At 39.6% G+C, this 17,095-nt stretch overlaps 1 protein-coding gene across 49 annotated transcripts in view; it reads left to right on the top strand.

The window, feature by feature from the left end:
- The window catches only part of PTK2 (protein tyrosine kinase 2), a 322,010-nt gene that overhangs the window by 253,383 nt on the left and 51,532 nt on the right, over positions 1-17,095 (top strand). For 45 of the 49 annotated variants that reach the window (XM_017962371.2, XM_021942917.1, XM_021942938.1 and 42 more), the window contains one exon: positions 10,316-10,427. In XM_017962371.2, the coding sequence (XP_017817860.1) occupies positions 10,316-10,427 (112 nt within the window). Of the gene's footprint in view, positions 1-9,053; positions 9,705-10,315; positions 10,428-17,095 lie in introns of those variants that run through there. The other 4 variants (XM_021942945.2, XM_021942944.1, XM_021942943.2 and 1 more) reach the window with 2 other exon arrangements.

Genomic DNA, 17,095 nt, shown 5'->3' with positions numbered 1-17,095 from the left:
CCGTGCCCGGCCTTCTTTCTCTACTTTTCTAAAAAGTGTAGTACTCTTTCTACTCAGTAGCTACTTTCTAGGGTTCTTATGAGTTTTGAGTGAGTGTTAGCTATTCTTATTATTCAGATAATAAGAATACCAAGATACTTGGTATCAAAATATCAAGCACATCTTTTTGATGTTTTATAGATGTATTATAGATACATGAATTTTAAAGTATTAATACGTGAACAGCATCTTAAACATGTTTAACCTGTTTTGGATTCTTCACTTATCCCACAATGTGAATTTTAAATTAGAAGTCCTAGGTTTGATTAATGACATGAAATTGCTTGTACTACTGTGTGTTTTTTTAAGTGATTTTGTATTTGCTTCCAAAATTCCTTTCAAAGGTGGTGTCTCAATTCCTCTTTAGTCATTATACCAGTATTTTTTTTTTTTTTTTTTTTTTGCATTGCTATGCTGTTGGGTCTAGATATTATCTAGAAGAGTAATCTGTTTCACAATTATAGCTATGTACGGTTAAAATGTTCACAACGTGTGAACTTTAGGAGTTTTTTTGTTTGTGTTCTGTTTTGGCCCTCAGTCCTCCCAGTGATAAAAAGCAAACTGCAAATCTGAATTTAATAGGAATTTAATGTAAAATGTAAATTGTTTCTACTGAAAATTATATCTTAGCTGCTTCATATCTAACAATAATTCTTACCCCTCATTGGTTCTCACCCACACATCTCTATCGTAGTACTGTCTTTGCACAATTTGCCAAAGTGCACAATTTGGCACTTTGAAACCAATAACTTAACATCTACCTCTCTTTCTCTGCCTTAATTTTTTCTCAGACTTGCATTTTAGCAATACCTTTTGTATTATGTTTTTAGTGCTTGCTCTGGGAATTACACTATACATCTTAACTTTTCGTAGTTTACTTAGAGTTAATCATTGTACTTCATATAAAATGTAGAAACTTTGCCAGCAGGAATGTCCATTTACCACCGCTACCTTGGTCCATTATGCTGAAGTTGTCATGTATGTTACATTCATATATGCCATTAACCTCACAAAATTAGATTATGATTTTTGTCTTAAATACCATTTTAAAGAAAGTAAGGAAACTTTTCTATATTTAACTTTGTACAGTGCTCCATTCTTCTTGAAGAACTTATTTCCATTTGGTTTCCCATCAGATGAAGAATTTTTTTAGCATTTCTTGTGGTGCACATCAGTTGGTGGTGAATTCTATTAGTTGTATATTATCTAAAAATGAGCTGAACTTAACTTTGTTGATAGGAATTTCAGGTTAACAGAGTTGTAATTTTTTTTTTCCCAGCACCTTAAAGATGTTCTTTTACTGTCTTCTGCCCTGTTATGTTTAATGAGAAGTCACTGGTCATACAATTGTTACTTTGTATGCAGTGTGTCATTTTTCTCTGGCAGCTTCCATGATTTTCTTTCTTTGATTTTTCAACAGTTTAAGTAGGATGTGCTTGGGTGTGGTTTTCTTAATGTCAATTGTGTTTAGGATTTGCTGATTCAAAAGGTTGAATCTATAAACATATCCTTTATAAAATTTAGAAAAACTTAGATCATTATTTCTTCAGATATATTTTTCTGTTCTGTTTTCCTTCTCTTCTTCTGAGATTCCAGTTGCATGTGTGTTAAGACTTCTGATGGTGTCCTTCAGGCCAAGTCCCAGAAGCTCTCATTGTCACCTTCTCTTTCCCTTGCTCTTCCTCCTCTCCCCATTCCTGACCTTCCCTGCTTCAGCTTGGATCATTTTTATTCACTCACCTTCAGGTACCCTAACTCCTTTTCTATCGTCCCTATCTACTGATCACTTCATCCAATGGAGATTTTATTTCATATACTATATTTTTTGGTAATAGAATTTCTGTCTGGCTCTTTTTTTTTTTTTTTTTTTTGTATTTCTCTGCTGACATTTCCTGTAATCCATTATGAATAAATTTTCTTTTATGCCGTTGAATATAATAGCTTCTTTTAAATCCTTGCTAATTTCAACATCTGAGTCATCTGTAGAATCAGTCTCCTTTAAATTTTTTTTTCTCTTGAGAATGGGTCACATTTTTATGTTTTTTTGTATATCAAGAAGTGTTAGATTATATCCTAGACATTGTGGCTGATGGGTAGGTAGCAGAACTTCTTTCCACTCTGAGCAGCAGTGCAAATCTCTGTTCAATTATTTTAGCCTTAGCTAGGCAGCTTGGAGTCTGCACTGTGTGTACATGCTTCTAGGATCAGCAGAGATTTATTTAGAATATATACTCAGAATTTGAAGCACTTCTTCCCTGGCTGTCTTCATTCTGGGATTTCTCCCTTCCCTTTTTTCCGGTTACCTTTATGCTAGCTGTGGTTGCTCCAAACTCATTTCTCTGGTTGTTCAAGCCAATAACACTGGCGCCTGCCTTCTCACTAATGGCCATTAGAAAGTGGGGACCCACCCAGTGCCATTCTCTTCCTTCTCATGGCAGCTCCCTCCAGAATCTGGCTGCCTGTGGTTGCTCTCCCATGCTGTCATAGTTGTTTCTTACATCCAGAGTATATAGTTCCTATCTGCAAAAGGTTGGTCAAATAAGAGCTACTCACACGTAGCAGAAACAGAAAAAGATGTCAGCATTTTAAAGTAACATTTGCGGAGGCTCATGCCTGTAATCTCAGCAGCTCAGGAGACTGAGATGGGAGGATCACGTGAGTCCAAGAGGCCGAGGCTGCAGTGAGCCATGATCGAGCCACTGCACTCCAGCCTGGGTGACAGACCACAATCCCAATTCAAAAAAGAGAAAAAAATAAAGGTACAATCTTAGCGGATATCAGGGTTTTTTAAAAATAATTTTGAGATCGATATAGCACAATAACCAAACAAAGGCTTTATTTACTGTAGTTGGAGAAACAATAAGAGAGAAATGTGATTTCAATATATCCATGAAACTGAATTTCCAGTCTACCACTGGTGGCCCCTGAGAAACCATAATCCTGTATTACTGCTTGAGAAAAGAGAGCAGAGGCTGTGGCAATGCTGCTGATCAGCCTTCCTTCACTAGGTCCAGCTGCTTCCAATTGCCAGCCCTAAACTTCATCTCATTATAAGACTTATTTTCTACCAAAGGAGTATTACAAGGTTTAGTTTTGGATTTGGATTTGGATTTTAGTTTAGTTTAGTTTTAGTTTGGTTTCCCTGGTTTTTTTTTTTTTTTTAAAAGAGTCAATTTCCATTCCCTTTGTAGTACAAGGGCGAAGCATGGCCCTGAATTATAAAGAGATCCATGTTTCAAAACCGGTATTCCCGTGAACTTGCCAAAACAAGCCAGTTCCTGCTTGACTTTTTTTCCTTCAAATTTATTGCTGCTCTTTCTCTGGGTGTTTTCCAGATTAACTTAAATAATTGCAAACCCAGACTGATTTTATGTCCAAAGCAAATTTTATGATCAGGATCGTAAAACAGATCCTTTGTTTTACGTGATTCCTTTGTTTAAGTATCAAAATACAATCTTTTTAAATAAGTTTTTCTTCCTGTATTTAATAAAGCAAAAAGTATTTATTACATTTAAAAGGAGAAATGTTTTGTATTTGCAAAGAGAAAAATTAGTAGTACAGTCAGTCTCAGGGAAAATAGTACAGAAATGAAGACAAAAGCACAGTTCTTTCCTAGTGCTAAATAAGGCAGGTAAAAGTACAGAGCTAATTAACATTTACTTAGAAGTTTACTAATTTTTCATTAATACATATGTTATTTCTCCATTCTAACAATAGATAGGGTAGACTGTGATTTTTACTTATAAATGAGAAAACAGGTTCGAGTAGGCAAGATCTCCTCTGGGATTGCATAACTCACCAGAGAAGCAGCTTCGATATCTATCCGTTGCTTCTTCTGGGACAGCTTGAAGAACTCAAACACTTAGAATCAATTGGCCTTTTCTACTTCTGAAAATTGTCTTTGTTGGAGCTGTACTCTTGTGTCTTAGCTCCATACTGGAAATGAAGGACCACTTTCTTGCTCACCATCAAGTTGTATAGGGAGTGTTGCAGGCCAGAAGAAGAAAATCAGACCACCTGTTTTTACGTCCTTTTACTGTGAATTGATCACTTCAATGATTTTATTTTAAAGTAAGAGAAGTAAAAAATAAAACTAACACTAAATAAAGCACTCCTTTCCCCTCTTCAGGATTCTGTTCCTTAGTGGTGCACGTGGATCAACAAAGTGTAATTATCGTTGTGCTAATGTTTGTTAAATGACAAGTCTCAGCTTTCATTGTTCCATCTATTTGCAAGTTTGAGACTTGGAAACCACCATTCTGGGAAAAAACATGAGGGCTCATTTGTTGCCAGTTCACATTAGGCAGCTAAGAGCTTTCAGATGGAATGTATTGCTACTAAAAATATTTATAGTTTGGGAAAATATGCTTCAATTTGACCTCCTTGATACTCTGCACATTCTAGTTTGTTACTCTGGATTCTTCAGCAGCTGTAAAGAGAAAAGTTCAGTACTGTCTCCTTGTGCCCTCTTACTCCATCTATGGACTAGTCTTCCCATTGTAAAAACAGATATTTTTTATGAGTTATTTATATTCTTGGTTCCTCTGAGCAGCAAATTATGGTTTCTCAGAAGCATTTTGACATGCTATTTTGGGTATGAGAATGAACTAGTGAGATTGAAGGAACTTGCTTCCCAGTTGTCATTATGTTCTTTGAGGAACAAGTCTGGGATGTTTAATTAAAGAAATATCGAAGTGTCTGTAATATGCAAGTGATACTTAGCTTACAAGAGAAATTAGATTCATGTCTGACAACTGTGGGGAGCTTACAAGCTAAATCCCACAACATGGCAATATGTGATTAAGGGCTGAAATGAAACATTCAGACAATAAATTCAGTGGGTCAGAGAATAGGGGAAGTGTGTGTGGGTAGGATATATCAGGGCAGATGGAGCCTGAGAGGGTCTTCTTGTGGCAAGGGACTTCACGGGACCCTTTTAGAGATTCTTGGGGAAAACAGTAAGTAGCCTTAAGATCAGAGTGGCCCATTTCACAAAACAATCTGTGTGAAATAACATTGCCTGATGAGAACCCTTTGAAAATGGAGTTCCCGTTGCCTTAAAGAATATGTCCCACTTACCCTTCTCTCAGCTTGCCTGTATTTTAATTATTTGAAGGAGTAGAAGAAACACACTTGTTTTTCCCAATTTTTTTTTTCTTGATTTTTACGGACTTTTTACCTGTTTAAAACTTTTAGGAACTCTAACTGAAGGTGTGGTGTTTAAGGGTCAGGAGACAGAGAGCAGGGCACCGTAAAACCACCAACCAGAGATGTGCTTCTCTCTCAGGCCAGTTAGGCCTTCTTTGTTCCTGGTCTCTGACTGGTCCCCTGCTCCCAGTGACCATCTTGAGGAAAGCTGCCTGCAGGTCCTTTCCTGTTTGGCCAGTTGAGAGAACAGGGGCTAGGCATGGTGGCTCACATCTGTAATCCCAATACTTTGAGAGGCTGAGGTGGGAGGATCACTCCAGTCCAGGAGTTCAAGACCAGCCTAGGCAACACAGTGAGATTTTTATTTATTATTTAATTGTTACAAAAAATAAAAAAGAATCCGCCAGGCCTGGTGATGCACCTGTAGTCCCAGCTACTCAGAGAGCTGAGGTGGGAGGATTACTTGAGTTCAGGAGTGATCGCGCCGCTGAACTCCAGTCTGGGCTACAGAGTTAGACCCTGGCTCAAAAAAAGAAAAAAGAAATTGGCCAGGCACAGTGGCTCACACCTATAATCCCAGCACTTTGGGAGGCCGAGGCAGGAGGATCACTTGAGCCCGGGAGTTTGAGACCAGCCTGGGCAATAATAGCGAAACCCTATCTCTATAAAAATAAAACTAAATTTGAAAAGAACAGGAAGCTTGATAATGTGCTCTTCTTGACTAGTCAGTAGACCTGCTCCACTCATAGGGCTTTATTCATCCATTTACCTGTCATTTATTAATTCATATTATGCTTCAGGGTCAGTGCTAATTCTGAGCATTTGAAAGTGGGCCTTCAGGTAACAACTCTTGGCCTAATGGGAGCAAAAGTCAAACAAACAGATATTTACAATGTCTTTTGGCAAGAGTTAAGAGCAAGTTAGGCACTAGTTTCTTTGGAAAAGAGTAAGGAGAGTAATGTAACTTAGCCTAAAGGGAGGAGGGAGCTTCAGGGAAGATTTTTCTGGAGGAACTGCTATTTGACACTTGAAATACAAGTAAGAGTTGGCCAGAGAAAGAAGAGAAAGGTGTTCCAGGCAAGAGACACAACATAAAGAGGCATGGGAGAGCATAATGAGTTCAGAGAACTTGCCAGGACTTAAAGGAAGAAGGGCTATAGGTGAGGAAAAAGGGAAGTGAAGCGAGATTAATCACTTCACTTTTAAAAGCAATGGTAGTTCCCACCATGTGTGCACATGCCCCAGCTCTAAAAAAAAATACGTATTTTTAATTCCATTAGCAGCCTTTTGAGGTATGGATTTACTGGTGTTTTACAATCTAGAAAGTTAAGATATAGCTTCCCACGTTTTCATTGGTAAATGTTCAGGACTGGGTGAAGCTATATTAGCTCATACCAAAGTATCAACTCCTATTCCTTATAGTTGTAACGTCTTTACATTTGTCAGGTTCAAAGGCATTGTATATCAGTGACTGTTTTAGCAGGCATATTGTTGATCTGTTGGTTTGATTGATGGCCAGTCTTTAATAGTTGTATTGCTAACACTTCATAGGTGATTCGATGAATTTATAAAAAGACATGGTTGCTCCTTTGTATTTCAAGCTCAGCTTGGATTTTAACTCATTTGAAATATTTGCACAGGCGTATAGTGTAAGCCTGTAATCCCAGCTACTCTGGAGCCCAGGAGTTCAGGACCAGCCTGAGCAACATAGTATCACTCCATCTCTTTTTTAAAAAATAAAAAATAAACAAATAAATAAATAAAGGTAGGAGGCCAGGCGTGGTGGCTCATGTCTGTAATCCCAGCACTTTGGAAGGCCAAGGCAGGCGGATCACTTGAGGTCAGGGGTTTGAGACCAGCCTGGCCAACATGGTAAAATCCCATCTCTACTAAAAATACAAAAAATTAGCCAGGCATGGTGGCACGTGCACCTGTAGTCCCAGCTACTTGGGAGACTGAGGCAGGAGAATTGCTTGAACCTGGCAGGTAGAGGTTGCAGTGAGCTGAAATCGCGCCACTGCACTTCAGCCCATTCAACAGAGCAAGACTCCGCCCCAAAAACAAAAAAGAAAGAAAGGAAAAAGACTCATAGCTCTTTGTGGGAATGGTAGCCATTAGCTACACAGGTTATTATCTGATGGGGAATTTCTAATAGTTCTTTCGATTTTTAAAAGTCTCTTGCATTTCAGAGCTCGTCACATAAGCTGTCTAATTTTCATTTAGATCTTCTTCACAACAACCCTTCAAGATAGGTAGTTAGGGAGGCACCCCATTTTGTGGATGAGGCTTGGAGGGACAGAGTTGTCCATGGTCTGTCTGTGGCAGAATTTAAACCTGATCTCCGTGTGACTCAAACTCCTTGAGTTTGATTGAGCCTTATTGTTTTCCCATTCAGTTTTTTTTTTTTTTAACCACTAATGATCCCTGAATTTACTCAGCTTAGTTAAACATCTAATAGGTAATGATAATGCATGTATTTTATCCATATACAGTATTTGTTCATTTAGCAAATATTTAAGTGTCAGCTATGTGCAGGCACTGTTTCATTCAAAGTATAACAAAAGGTGTTTAAGTCATAAATTAAAATATATAAGGAAAATTGAAATATAAAGGTGTTTGTTTTCACATAAGAAATGGACAGAAACCATTGCTATGCTTTGGACATGTAATGCTCGTTACATGACCAAAAGTACACAAACATTATGTGCTTGGTGTGAGTCTGTAACTGTAACCTGCTGAGACGCTGGGACTCTTCCTCCCTGACCACCCCCAGTGCCTGGGGCAGTGCCCTCTCCCACTGAGTTCTGCAGCTAGAACGCACCAGGCCAAGCTCTTCTCTACTGCTCAGTCACAACACTCATGTCCTGTTTCAGTGTGTTTTGTTGTTGTTGTTGTTATTGTATGTATGTATGTATTCATTTATTTATTTTGGAGACAAGTCTCGCTCTGTCACCCAGACTGGAGTGCAGTGGTGCTATTTTGACTGACTGCAGCCTCCACCTCCCATACTCAAATGATCCTCCCACCTCAGCCTCCCAGAATGCTGGGATTACAGGCATAAGCCAACTTGCCTGACCCTGTTTCAAGGTTTTGAGTATTTCTTTTCTCTTAGACAAAGCACCTCAAAGACCTCGTCACGTGCCTCTTGCACAGAGCAAATTAGCAAAGTTAGCAAATACTTGCTGAATGAGCAACCCTCAAGTAAATGCCATTAGAAATGCCCACTGATGACAAGTAATGCTTATAGCAGATGCTCTCACAGCCATGATCTCCCTTAATCCTCCCAGCAGCTGAGGGGAGCGTTCTTCTAATCAGAGGGGCAGGGCAGAGAGAGTGGCCCTCTCAGGACCCCTGTGCTCCTTCCCCAGACCTGTCCCCAAACTTCCCTGCACCACTCACCAGGAGTCACCTGGGCCTGGCACATGGGACCAGGTTCCCAACAGTGCTGGCACCCAATGAGCATCTTGCCTGTCAAGGCTGCTGCACAGTTCTTAAATACTGTGAAAAGTTTTGTAGTTTTGCTGAGCCACGATCATCTAACTGGAGCAAGAAAGAAACCAAAACCATATCTTGAGAATGGAGTGGGACTTTTGACTAAAAGCTTTTTATGTAAAATGTTTATGTGATTTTTTTTTTTTTTTTTTTTTTTTGAGGTGGAGTCTCATTCTGTTGCCCAGGCTGGAGTGCAGTGGCACGATCTCGGCTCACCACAACCTCCGCCTCCCAGGTTCAGGCGATTCTCCTGCCTCAGCCTCCCGAGTGGCTGGAACTACAGGCATACACCACCACACCCAGCTCATTTTTGTATTTTTAGTAGAGATGGTGTTTCACTATTTTGGCCAGGCTGGTCTTGAACTCCTGACCTCGTGATCTGCCCACGTCGGCCTCCCAGAGTTCTGGGATTACAGACGTGAGCCACCACACATGGCCCTGACAGGATCATTTCTTGAGGCAGACATTCCCTTTTGTTTGGGGGATGAAAAAAGTCTTAACATCTGTAGTGATGGTTTGCTGACTTGGGGCAGTTATGAAATGAATTTTGTCTCTTTTCCTGACTCAGAAGGTGACTGTGTAAGTTGAGTTGTGTGAGAAACAGCACACTCTTAGCCTCCAGCCAAGCAGGAATGTCTTTTTCAACAGCAAATTCCCAGATTAGAAAGTCTGCTGCACTGATGTCACTCTTTCCTGAGTAATTTCTGGGTGGTTGTTTACTGCATACTATCTACCAGGAGCCTAGAAACTTTGAATGAGTGTCATTATTAGAACTCTAGAGTTGTAGGAATGTAGGAAGAGCTGTTTGCCACAGTTAAGACAAGGGTTTCAAACTGCTGCCTGCTGAGCCCTGGGGCATCTGCATGGAATGGGAAACTAGCAAAGTCTCGCTTTGGCTGCATTCTGAGGGGTTTATGTGATGGCAAACAGCCAAGATGAAGAAGCTGCCTAGCAGTCGCTGCAGAGGCTCCAGCGGCTGCAGCATTATATGGGACTTCACATAGCTTCTGAGTAGTCAAGCAGTGGTAAGTAGCAGTGTTACCAACTATGGGGTTTCCAGCTTAAAGCAAGGAGTATTTTCAGAAGCACTTGTAAATACTGTCGCGTGTTTGCTTATTTTCCTGATCAGATAAAGCACCGGTTAAGCTGAACGATAGGAAGATTGTATTGAGCAATTTAGGGAGATTATTGGCCAGATTGCTAATTGATCACGTAAGTGCTGGTGTGATCACATTATGTGTGAAAAGAATCTGTCCTCAGACATGTGTATGCTTGATAAAAGTGCTGCGTGGGATTTCTCAGAGGAATTCTGTTCTGCTCAAGATCAACTTTGGCTTGCAAACATTTCATCTTGGCCCGTCCTTCATTTTCTGCAACTTCTTTTTCTTACCAGCTGTCTTTTTCTTACCTATGGCTGTGCTTTAAATGGACTTGCCCATTTGGACCAAGGCTATTCTAGAATCATTTCGTGAAGACTTAGAAACCTGATCCTTCTTTCCCCTGTGTATAGGATCCTTTCTTTATTGTTATCATGTACTGTTAGCCAACTGGTGTTCCTTAGATAACTCAGGGTGGGGTCTCGTGTGTGCTAACTCTGGGTTGTCAGCTCCCCTAAGACAATGTGTTGTCTCTCTAGCACAATCCTGGAGGAAGAGAAGGCTCAGCAAGAAGAACGCATGAGGATGGAGTCCAGAAGACAGGCCACAGTGTCCTGGGACTCCGGAGGGTCTGATGAAGCACCACCCAAGGTAGCTACAGTCCCCACCCCAACTCTGGGGTTGCTTTTACTAACTTTTGAGATTTACAATTAGGCAACCGTTTTCTATGAGGAGAAAATCAAATATCAAGTTATTCTAAGAGTAATAGTTATAACACCAACTAATTGTTTCCTTTTTGCTTGTCTTCTCTTATTACCCTCATGTGCACTCACTTTCCTCATTTGTATTTCAAGTAGGGGTTCTTTGAAGCCATGAGCAGTTGGATTAGATGTCATCTTAAAATGCTTTTCCTATGCTGCCCTAACTTGGAGGAGGTTTTTCCTTTGTTGGTTGTCAGAGATCTCCCTAATGATCAAGTCTGGATTAAAATACCAAACTAGGTCACAGATGCTTTGCATTTTGCTTTATTTAAAAATGAGTCTGTTTCCACCTGACCATATTCCTTTGTTTGGTTTTGTTGAGAACTCTGCACATTTTTTGCCTTTTTCTTTTCGTAGCTGGTGGCTGGGTTGTTTGTTGGGAAAGAGAGCACATTGCAGTTGCTTTTGTTTCCTTAATAAGATCTTCCAGCAGCATCCTTAAACCCTACTTGCCCACTTATGTTCATATCCTTTACTGGTGCCCTCTCCTGCCTCAGAGAGGTCAGCCCAGCCCTTTTACAGTTGCTGGGCCATGCCATGGCTGGGGGTTTTAGACAGAGTGATACTTTCCCTAGATTAATAAGTCTTTATATACCATTGGCTTTTGATAGGATGCTATTTTCACACACTGGGTTACTTGCCATGAATACTCCAATTCTGTTCTTTTTCTCGAAAGTTAATAGATAATAGGATTTTTTGTAGTTAGTAGTTATTAACTACCACCATTTGATATTTGATTAGTTAAAAAATATATTAAGAAACTTTGATAATTCATTTTCTTTATGAAAAGTATTCAGAAATTTGATAAGACAAAGTACTGTTTAAATATACCAATTTTTTTTTATCTTGAAGGCTGAAAACTTTTATTTTCTTGGTCGTCATTTTGAACTCTGTAACATTAAACATACACTGAAAGTGAAAATAAGTGATTAACACAATTATGCAGATGTTTAGAGACAGAGGGTGCCTCAGACCAGCCCCTTCTACACAGAGAAGGACCGAGGCCCAGAGAAGAAACACATACCTGTCTGATGGGTGTTACATTGAACGAGGCAGTGGGAACACCTGATGTTTCTGTCATTCCCAGCTTAACAACAACAGGAAATCCTTAGTTACCCACAGGAAAAAACAAACATGTACCCCACATCCCAGCATCTGAGGCCCTCCATGTTCTGTTTACAAGTTTGCCTATTTTTAAATTTGTTTACTACTGCAGAATAGTCCAGTACTGAGAGTCGGGAGAATCTTATCATTAACTTCTCAGGCCTTGAAGTCAAGTGGATTCATTCACATGGGGGTCTGCTATTTACAGTCTGATGACTGAGCAGGTCACCTACCTACTCCAAATCTCACATTCCTCATTTGCAAAATGACTATTTGTATTCCCTACCTCTTGGGTGGGGATGTTAGAAGATAATTCACTGTCCAGCACTTTATTTAGTACACAAGTGCAAAGGAACATAAGTATTTGGTAATGAGCACCAAAGGATGCAACACTTCCCTAAAACTCACAGGATTAAATCAACTCTTCAGCTACACATATGTCTATATCCCAATCTGCTGGATTTTTAATGAGCTTAATATGACTGATTTTCTAAATTAGGTTCATGGACAGCGGTGATGAGGCTTCTCAACTTCTTTTTTGGTTTCAGAATACAAAGACTAGTTTGGCTTAAATATTTAAATATCCTTAACACTTCTTTTTTTTTTAAGGTATTTTCAAAATACATATTTTGAGATTATTTTCTATAAGCAAATTGTTGCACTCTACACAAAGGTTTATGTGTTAAACAGATAAGGAAACTATAGCCCACTGTGTTTTTGTTAATTAAAGTTTTATTGAAACACAGTTTTATTGGAACACACCCATTTATTTGTGTATTATACACAGCTGCTTTCACCCTACACGGGTGTAAATGAGCAGTTGTGACAGAGACAGTATAGCCTACACAATTTAAAATATTTACTCTTTGACCTTTAAAGAAAATATTTGGCAACCCCCAGATTAAAAGTTTTAATGGTGACCGGGCATGGTGGCTCACCCCTGTAATCCCAGCACTTTGGGAGGCCGAGGCGGGCGGGTCACCTGAGGTCAAGAATTTAAGACCAGCCTGGCCAACATGGTGAAACCCCGTCTCTATTAATATCCAAAAATCAGCCAGCTGTGGTGGCGGGCACCTGTAATCCCAGCTACTCAGGAGACTGAGGCAAGATAATTGCTTGAAACCGGGAGACAGAAGTTGCAGTGAGCCAAGATCACGCCATTGCACTCCAGTTTGGCCGATAAAGTCAGACTCTGTCTCAAAAAAAAAAAAAAAAAAAAAAAGTTTTAATGGCTAGAAAATCATCTAAAATAGCATAGATATACAGATGCTTGATGATTATTAACAAATACTAGTATGTTAATTGTTGAACTTTCATGCCAGTCAGAATCAAGTCCTGTATGCAGTTTTTACCTTCTCAGTGTTCATCTTTAGAATCAAATTCTGCTTTTATGGTCACAGTATTTGGCACATCTGAAATGAGTCTGTGATTTCCAATTTGGTAGGCCACTATTTCCTCACTTCCTGTACTTTGTAAAGTGAGAATTCGTTAGATTCTGATGAGTTTTCATAATTCTGCTTGTGATATATTAGAATAAGTAAGTCTTAGATTTATTTTTTTATTTTTATTTTTATTTTTTTGGAGACAGAGCCTTGCTCTATCGCCCAGGCTAGAGTTCAGGGGTGCTATCTCGGCTCATTGCAACCTATGCCTCCTGGGTTCAAGCAATTCTCCTGCCTCAGGCTCCTGAGTAGCTGGGATTATAGGCACCTGCCACCATGCTTGGCTAATTTTTGTGTTTTTAGTGCAGTCAGGGTTTCACCATGTTAGCCAGGCTGGTCTCAAACTCCTGACCTCAGGTGATCTGCCCACCTCAGCCTCCCAAAGTGCTGGAGTTTCAGGTGTGAGCCACCACACCCAGCTGTCTTACTTAGATTTTTTTTTTTATTTCTACCTTCCTTTCTTTTTTTAAAATAAGATGGGGTCTCACTATGTTGCCCAAGCTCTCTTGAGCTGCTGGGCTTAAACAATCCCTTGCCTCAACCTCCAAAGCCACTTAGATTTCTGAAATTTAGATAGGATCTCAGCCTTCTGTAGATAAATTTTCTGTTATTAATACTAATATAGAAAAATTTTAATGTAGCTTAATTAGTTTTATAAGTGAAAACTTGTATAAGTTTTATAGGTGAAAAGTCTTTCTCTTTCCCAATCAAGATTCAAAATTAAGTTTACTTACAGGCCGGGTGTGGTGACTCACACCTATAATTGCAGTGCTTTGGGAGACTGAGGTAGGAGGATCAGTTGAGCCCAGGAATTTGAGACCAGCCTGGGCAACAGGATGAGACTCTTATCTTTACAAAAAAATTTAAAAATTAGCCACATTTAGTGGCATGTGCCTGTGATCCTAGCTACTCAGTGGACTGAGGCAGGAGGATCACTTGAGCCCAGGAGGTCTAGGCTGCGTGGAGAGCCATGTTTGCACCTCTGCATTCTAGCCTGGGCAACAGAGCAAGGCCTTGTCTCAAAAAAAAAATTAAAAAATTTTCAATTTTTTTTTAAAGCTTACTTATACTTGGTTAATAGTAAGAGCATTATAACCACAAAGCCAATTATTAAGAATATGTATGGATCGCTTCATCATGCTTAATACCAATTTTTTCATATAATAATCTTCTTTAGAGAACTTTCCCTGAGACAAGCCCTGCATGGGAGTACCGCATTAAATGCTCATTTTCATCTGTGCCTGTTGCTTTCCTGTAGATTCCCACTGGATCAATGGAGAGCCTCAGGATGAAGGTATCTTAGAACAGCCATTCTCAAAGTGTAGTTCTTGGACCTCTGTAGGTCCCCATGACCATTTCAAAGGTCCGTGACATCAGAACTCATCTGATAATGTTTTGTTATTTGCCTGAGGCGGGTGGATCGCTTGAGGCCAAGAGTTCGAGACGAGCCTGGCCAACATGGCGACACCCCGTTTCAACTAAAAATACAAAAATTAGCCAAGCATGGTGGTGCCCGCACTTGTAGTCCCAGATACCCAGGAGGCTGAGGCACAAGAATCACTTGAACCCAGGAGGCAGAGGTTGCACTGAGCTGAGATCGCGCCACTGCACTCCAGCCTGGGAGACAGAGCGAGACTGTCTCAAAAAAAAAAAAAAAAAAAAAGTTATTTGCCTTTTCCACTAATAGAACTGCTGACACCTTAGCACAAATCAGGACAGTGGCATGAAGTTGTACTAGACATCACTGTGTTCTTCACCCCTGTGCTCACACACAAAAAAAATGCCATTTTACAGAAGAAAGGCCTTGATGAATCTGTGAAAAATATCTGACATGAAGACCCAGGAAGGGCACGTTAGCCCTGCTGCTGCACACCTAGACACGATGTCTTGTCTTGAGAAAAGCACTATACAGTTGAGTTGCAAGCTGGACTAAACACTTTTTTTTCATGGAAGGCCAGCTTTACTTGAAAGAACAGCTGGCAGACATACTGTTCAGAGTTGGATATTTGGTAGACATTTTCTCAAAAGAGAAAGAAGTGAGGCTGTGACATTGAGGAAAACAACTATTTGTTACCAGTGATAAAATTTTTGTTTTCAAGCAAAAATTAGAGTTTTGAAAAACTTACACTGTGATCTTGACAGCCTTCTAAATTCTTAGACTGTTATAGTAAGCTCAGGATGATATTAACATGTGTTATTTTAAAAATGTATGTTGTTTACTGAAATGTGTTAACATTGGGAGGATCTGTGCAGCTCAGTAAATCAGTATCTTTCAAATGACCTACACAGGATGTTAAAAATCACACATGAGTATAAGTTCCATTGAAACTACAAGAAAAAGTAATGGATTTTTTTCCCTTTTTTTTCTCCCTTAATTCTATGGATTTTAATGTAACAGATGATACCATTGTAAATTCCACATTGCAACTCACCTTTAAGAAGCTGTCACTTGCATTTTGGTGTCGAATCAAAAAACAGTACCACAATTGTGCTCAAAATCTACGGAAATACTCCTCCCTTTTCCAGTTGTACAGCTCTATGAGTTTACTTTTTTCCCCCCTCATGTATTGCAACAAAAGAGAACATCGTAAGACTGCAGAAACATATGAGAACCTGCTACCTTCTGTTAAGCCTAACATTAAAGCGAATTTATGTAAATGTAGATGTACATGTGTTCTCAGTTTGGTTTGTTTGGTTTTGAAAAGGTGGTTTTTTTAGTATGTGATGAGCTTATTCTTAAGTGAATTAATAAATACTTTTTAGTATCTGTTTTAATTTCTAACAGTATGAGTGTTGGTAGTTATATTCCAAATAAAAACTCTTTAGAGTCCTCAGTAATTTTTGAGACTGTATAGGGGTCCTGAAAATGATGAAATGTTTGAGAATAACTGCCTCAGAACATTGTTCTCAACCCTAATCAAACCCAGCACAGCATTTATATAAAAAATGATTTTATAATGTCCCATTTACTAATCCTGAAATAAAATACATAGGTAATATAATGACTTACCAATTTCAGAATATCAGTGGAAGAATACTAGTGTTTGGAGACCCAACTATACAGGAGAAATAAAAAGAAAGTCATTTTTTATAACATTATGCATGCATGTATAAAGCACTCAGGTCGAATGACATTGGGAGACATGGTGGCATAGCCAGATCCTTACACCTGTTTGTGGACTCACCATGAATACAGCAGTGACAGAGCAGACCCCCACAGCTATAACTGATAGGAATTTCATTAGTCTTGGTGATGTCATTTTCTAGAATGGTAAGAAAATCTTGGTAAATTTTAAATGAAACATAATAAAATTGCCCATCAGTATACACGGTAGTTGCTGTTCTGGAAAGTTCAGTTCCTCATAAACTATACAGAATATCTGTACAAACTATACAAAATATATAAAGCAGAATTCATTCTGTGTTCAAGCGACAGGGATTTTATTGTTGCTGTTGTTTTACTTACATAAAGTTGAGAGAAACAGCAGAAAGTCCTGCGGGGACCAGGCATGGTGGCTCATGCCTGTAACCCCAGCACTTTGGGCAGCCAAGATGAGCTGATCACTTGAGGCCAGTAATTTGAGACCAGCCTGGGCAACATGGCGAAACACCATCTCTACTAAAAATACAAAAATTATCCAGGCGTGGTGGTGTGCACATGTAATCCCAGCTATTCAGGAGGCTGAGGCACGAGAATTGCTTAAACTCAGGAGGCAGAAGTTGCAGCGAGCTGAGATCACACCACTGCACTGTAGCCTGGGTGACAGAACGAGACTCCATCTCAAAAAATAAAAATACGAAAATTAGCTGGGTGTGATTGCGCATGCGTGTAATCCCAGCTACTTGGGAATCTGAGGCATGAGAATCACTCAAACTGAGGAGGCAGAGGTTGCAGTGAGCCGAGATCATGCCACTGCTCTCCAGCCTAGGCAACAGAGCATGACTGTCTCAAAACAGAAAAAGAAGTCCTGTGGGATATGAAACAAATCCTGTTGTTCAGGCCTGTCCCCTC

This window comes from Papio anubis, chromosome 8, assembly GCF_008728515.1.
Source record: "Papio anubis isolate 15944 chromosome 8, Panubis1.0, whole genome shotgun sequence".
NCBI lineage: Eukaryota > Metazoa > Chordata > Mammalia > Primates > Cercopithecidae > Papio > Papio anubis.
Note: the sequence above shows the minus strand (reverse complement) of the source record. Positions and strands in the feature narration are given on the sequence as shown.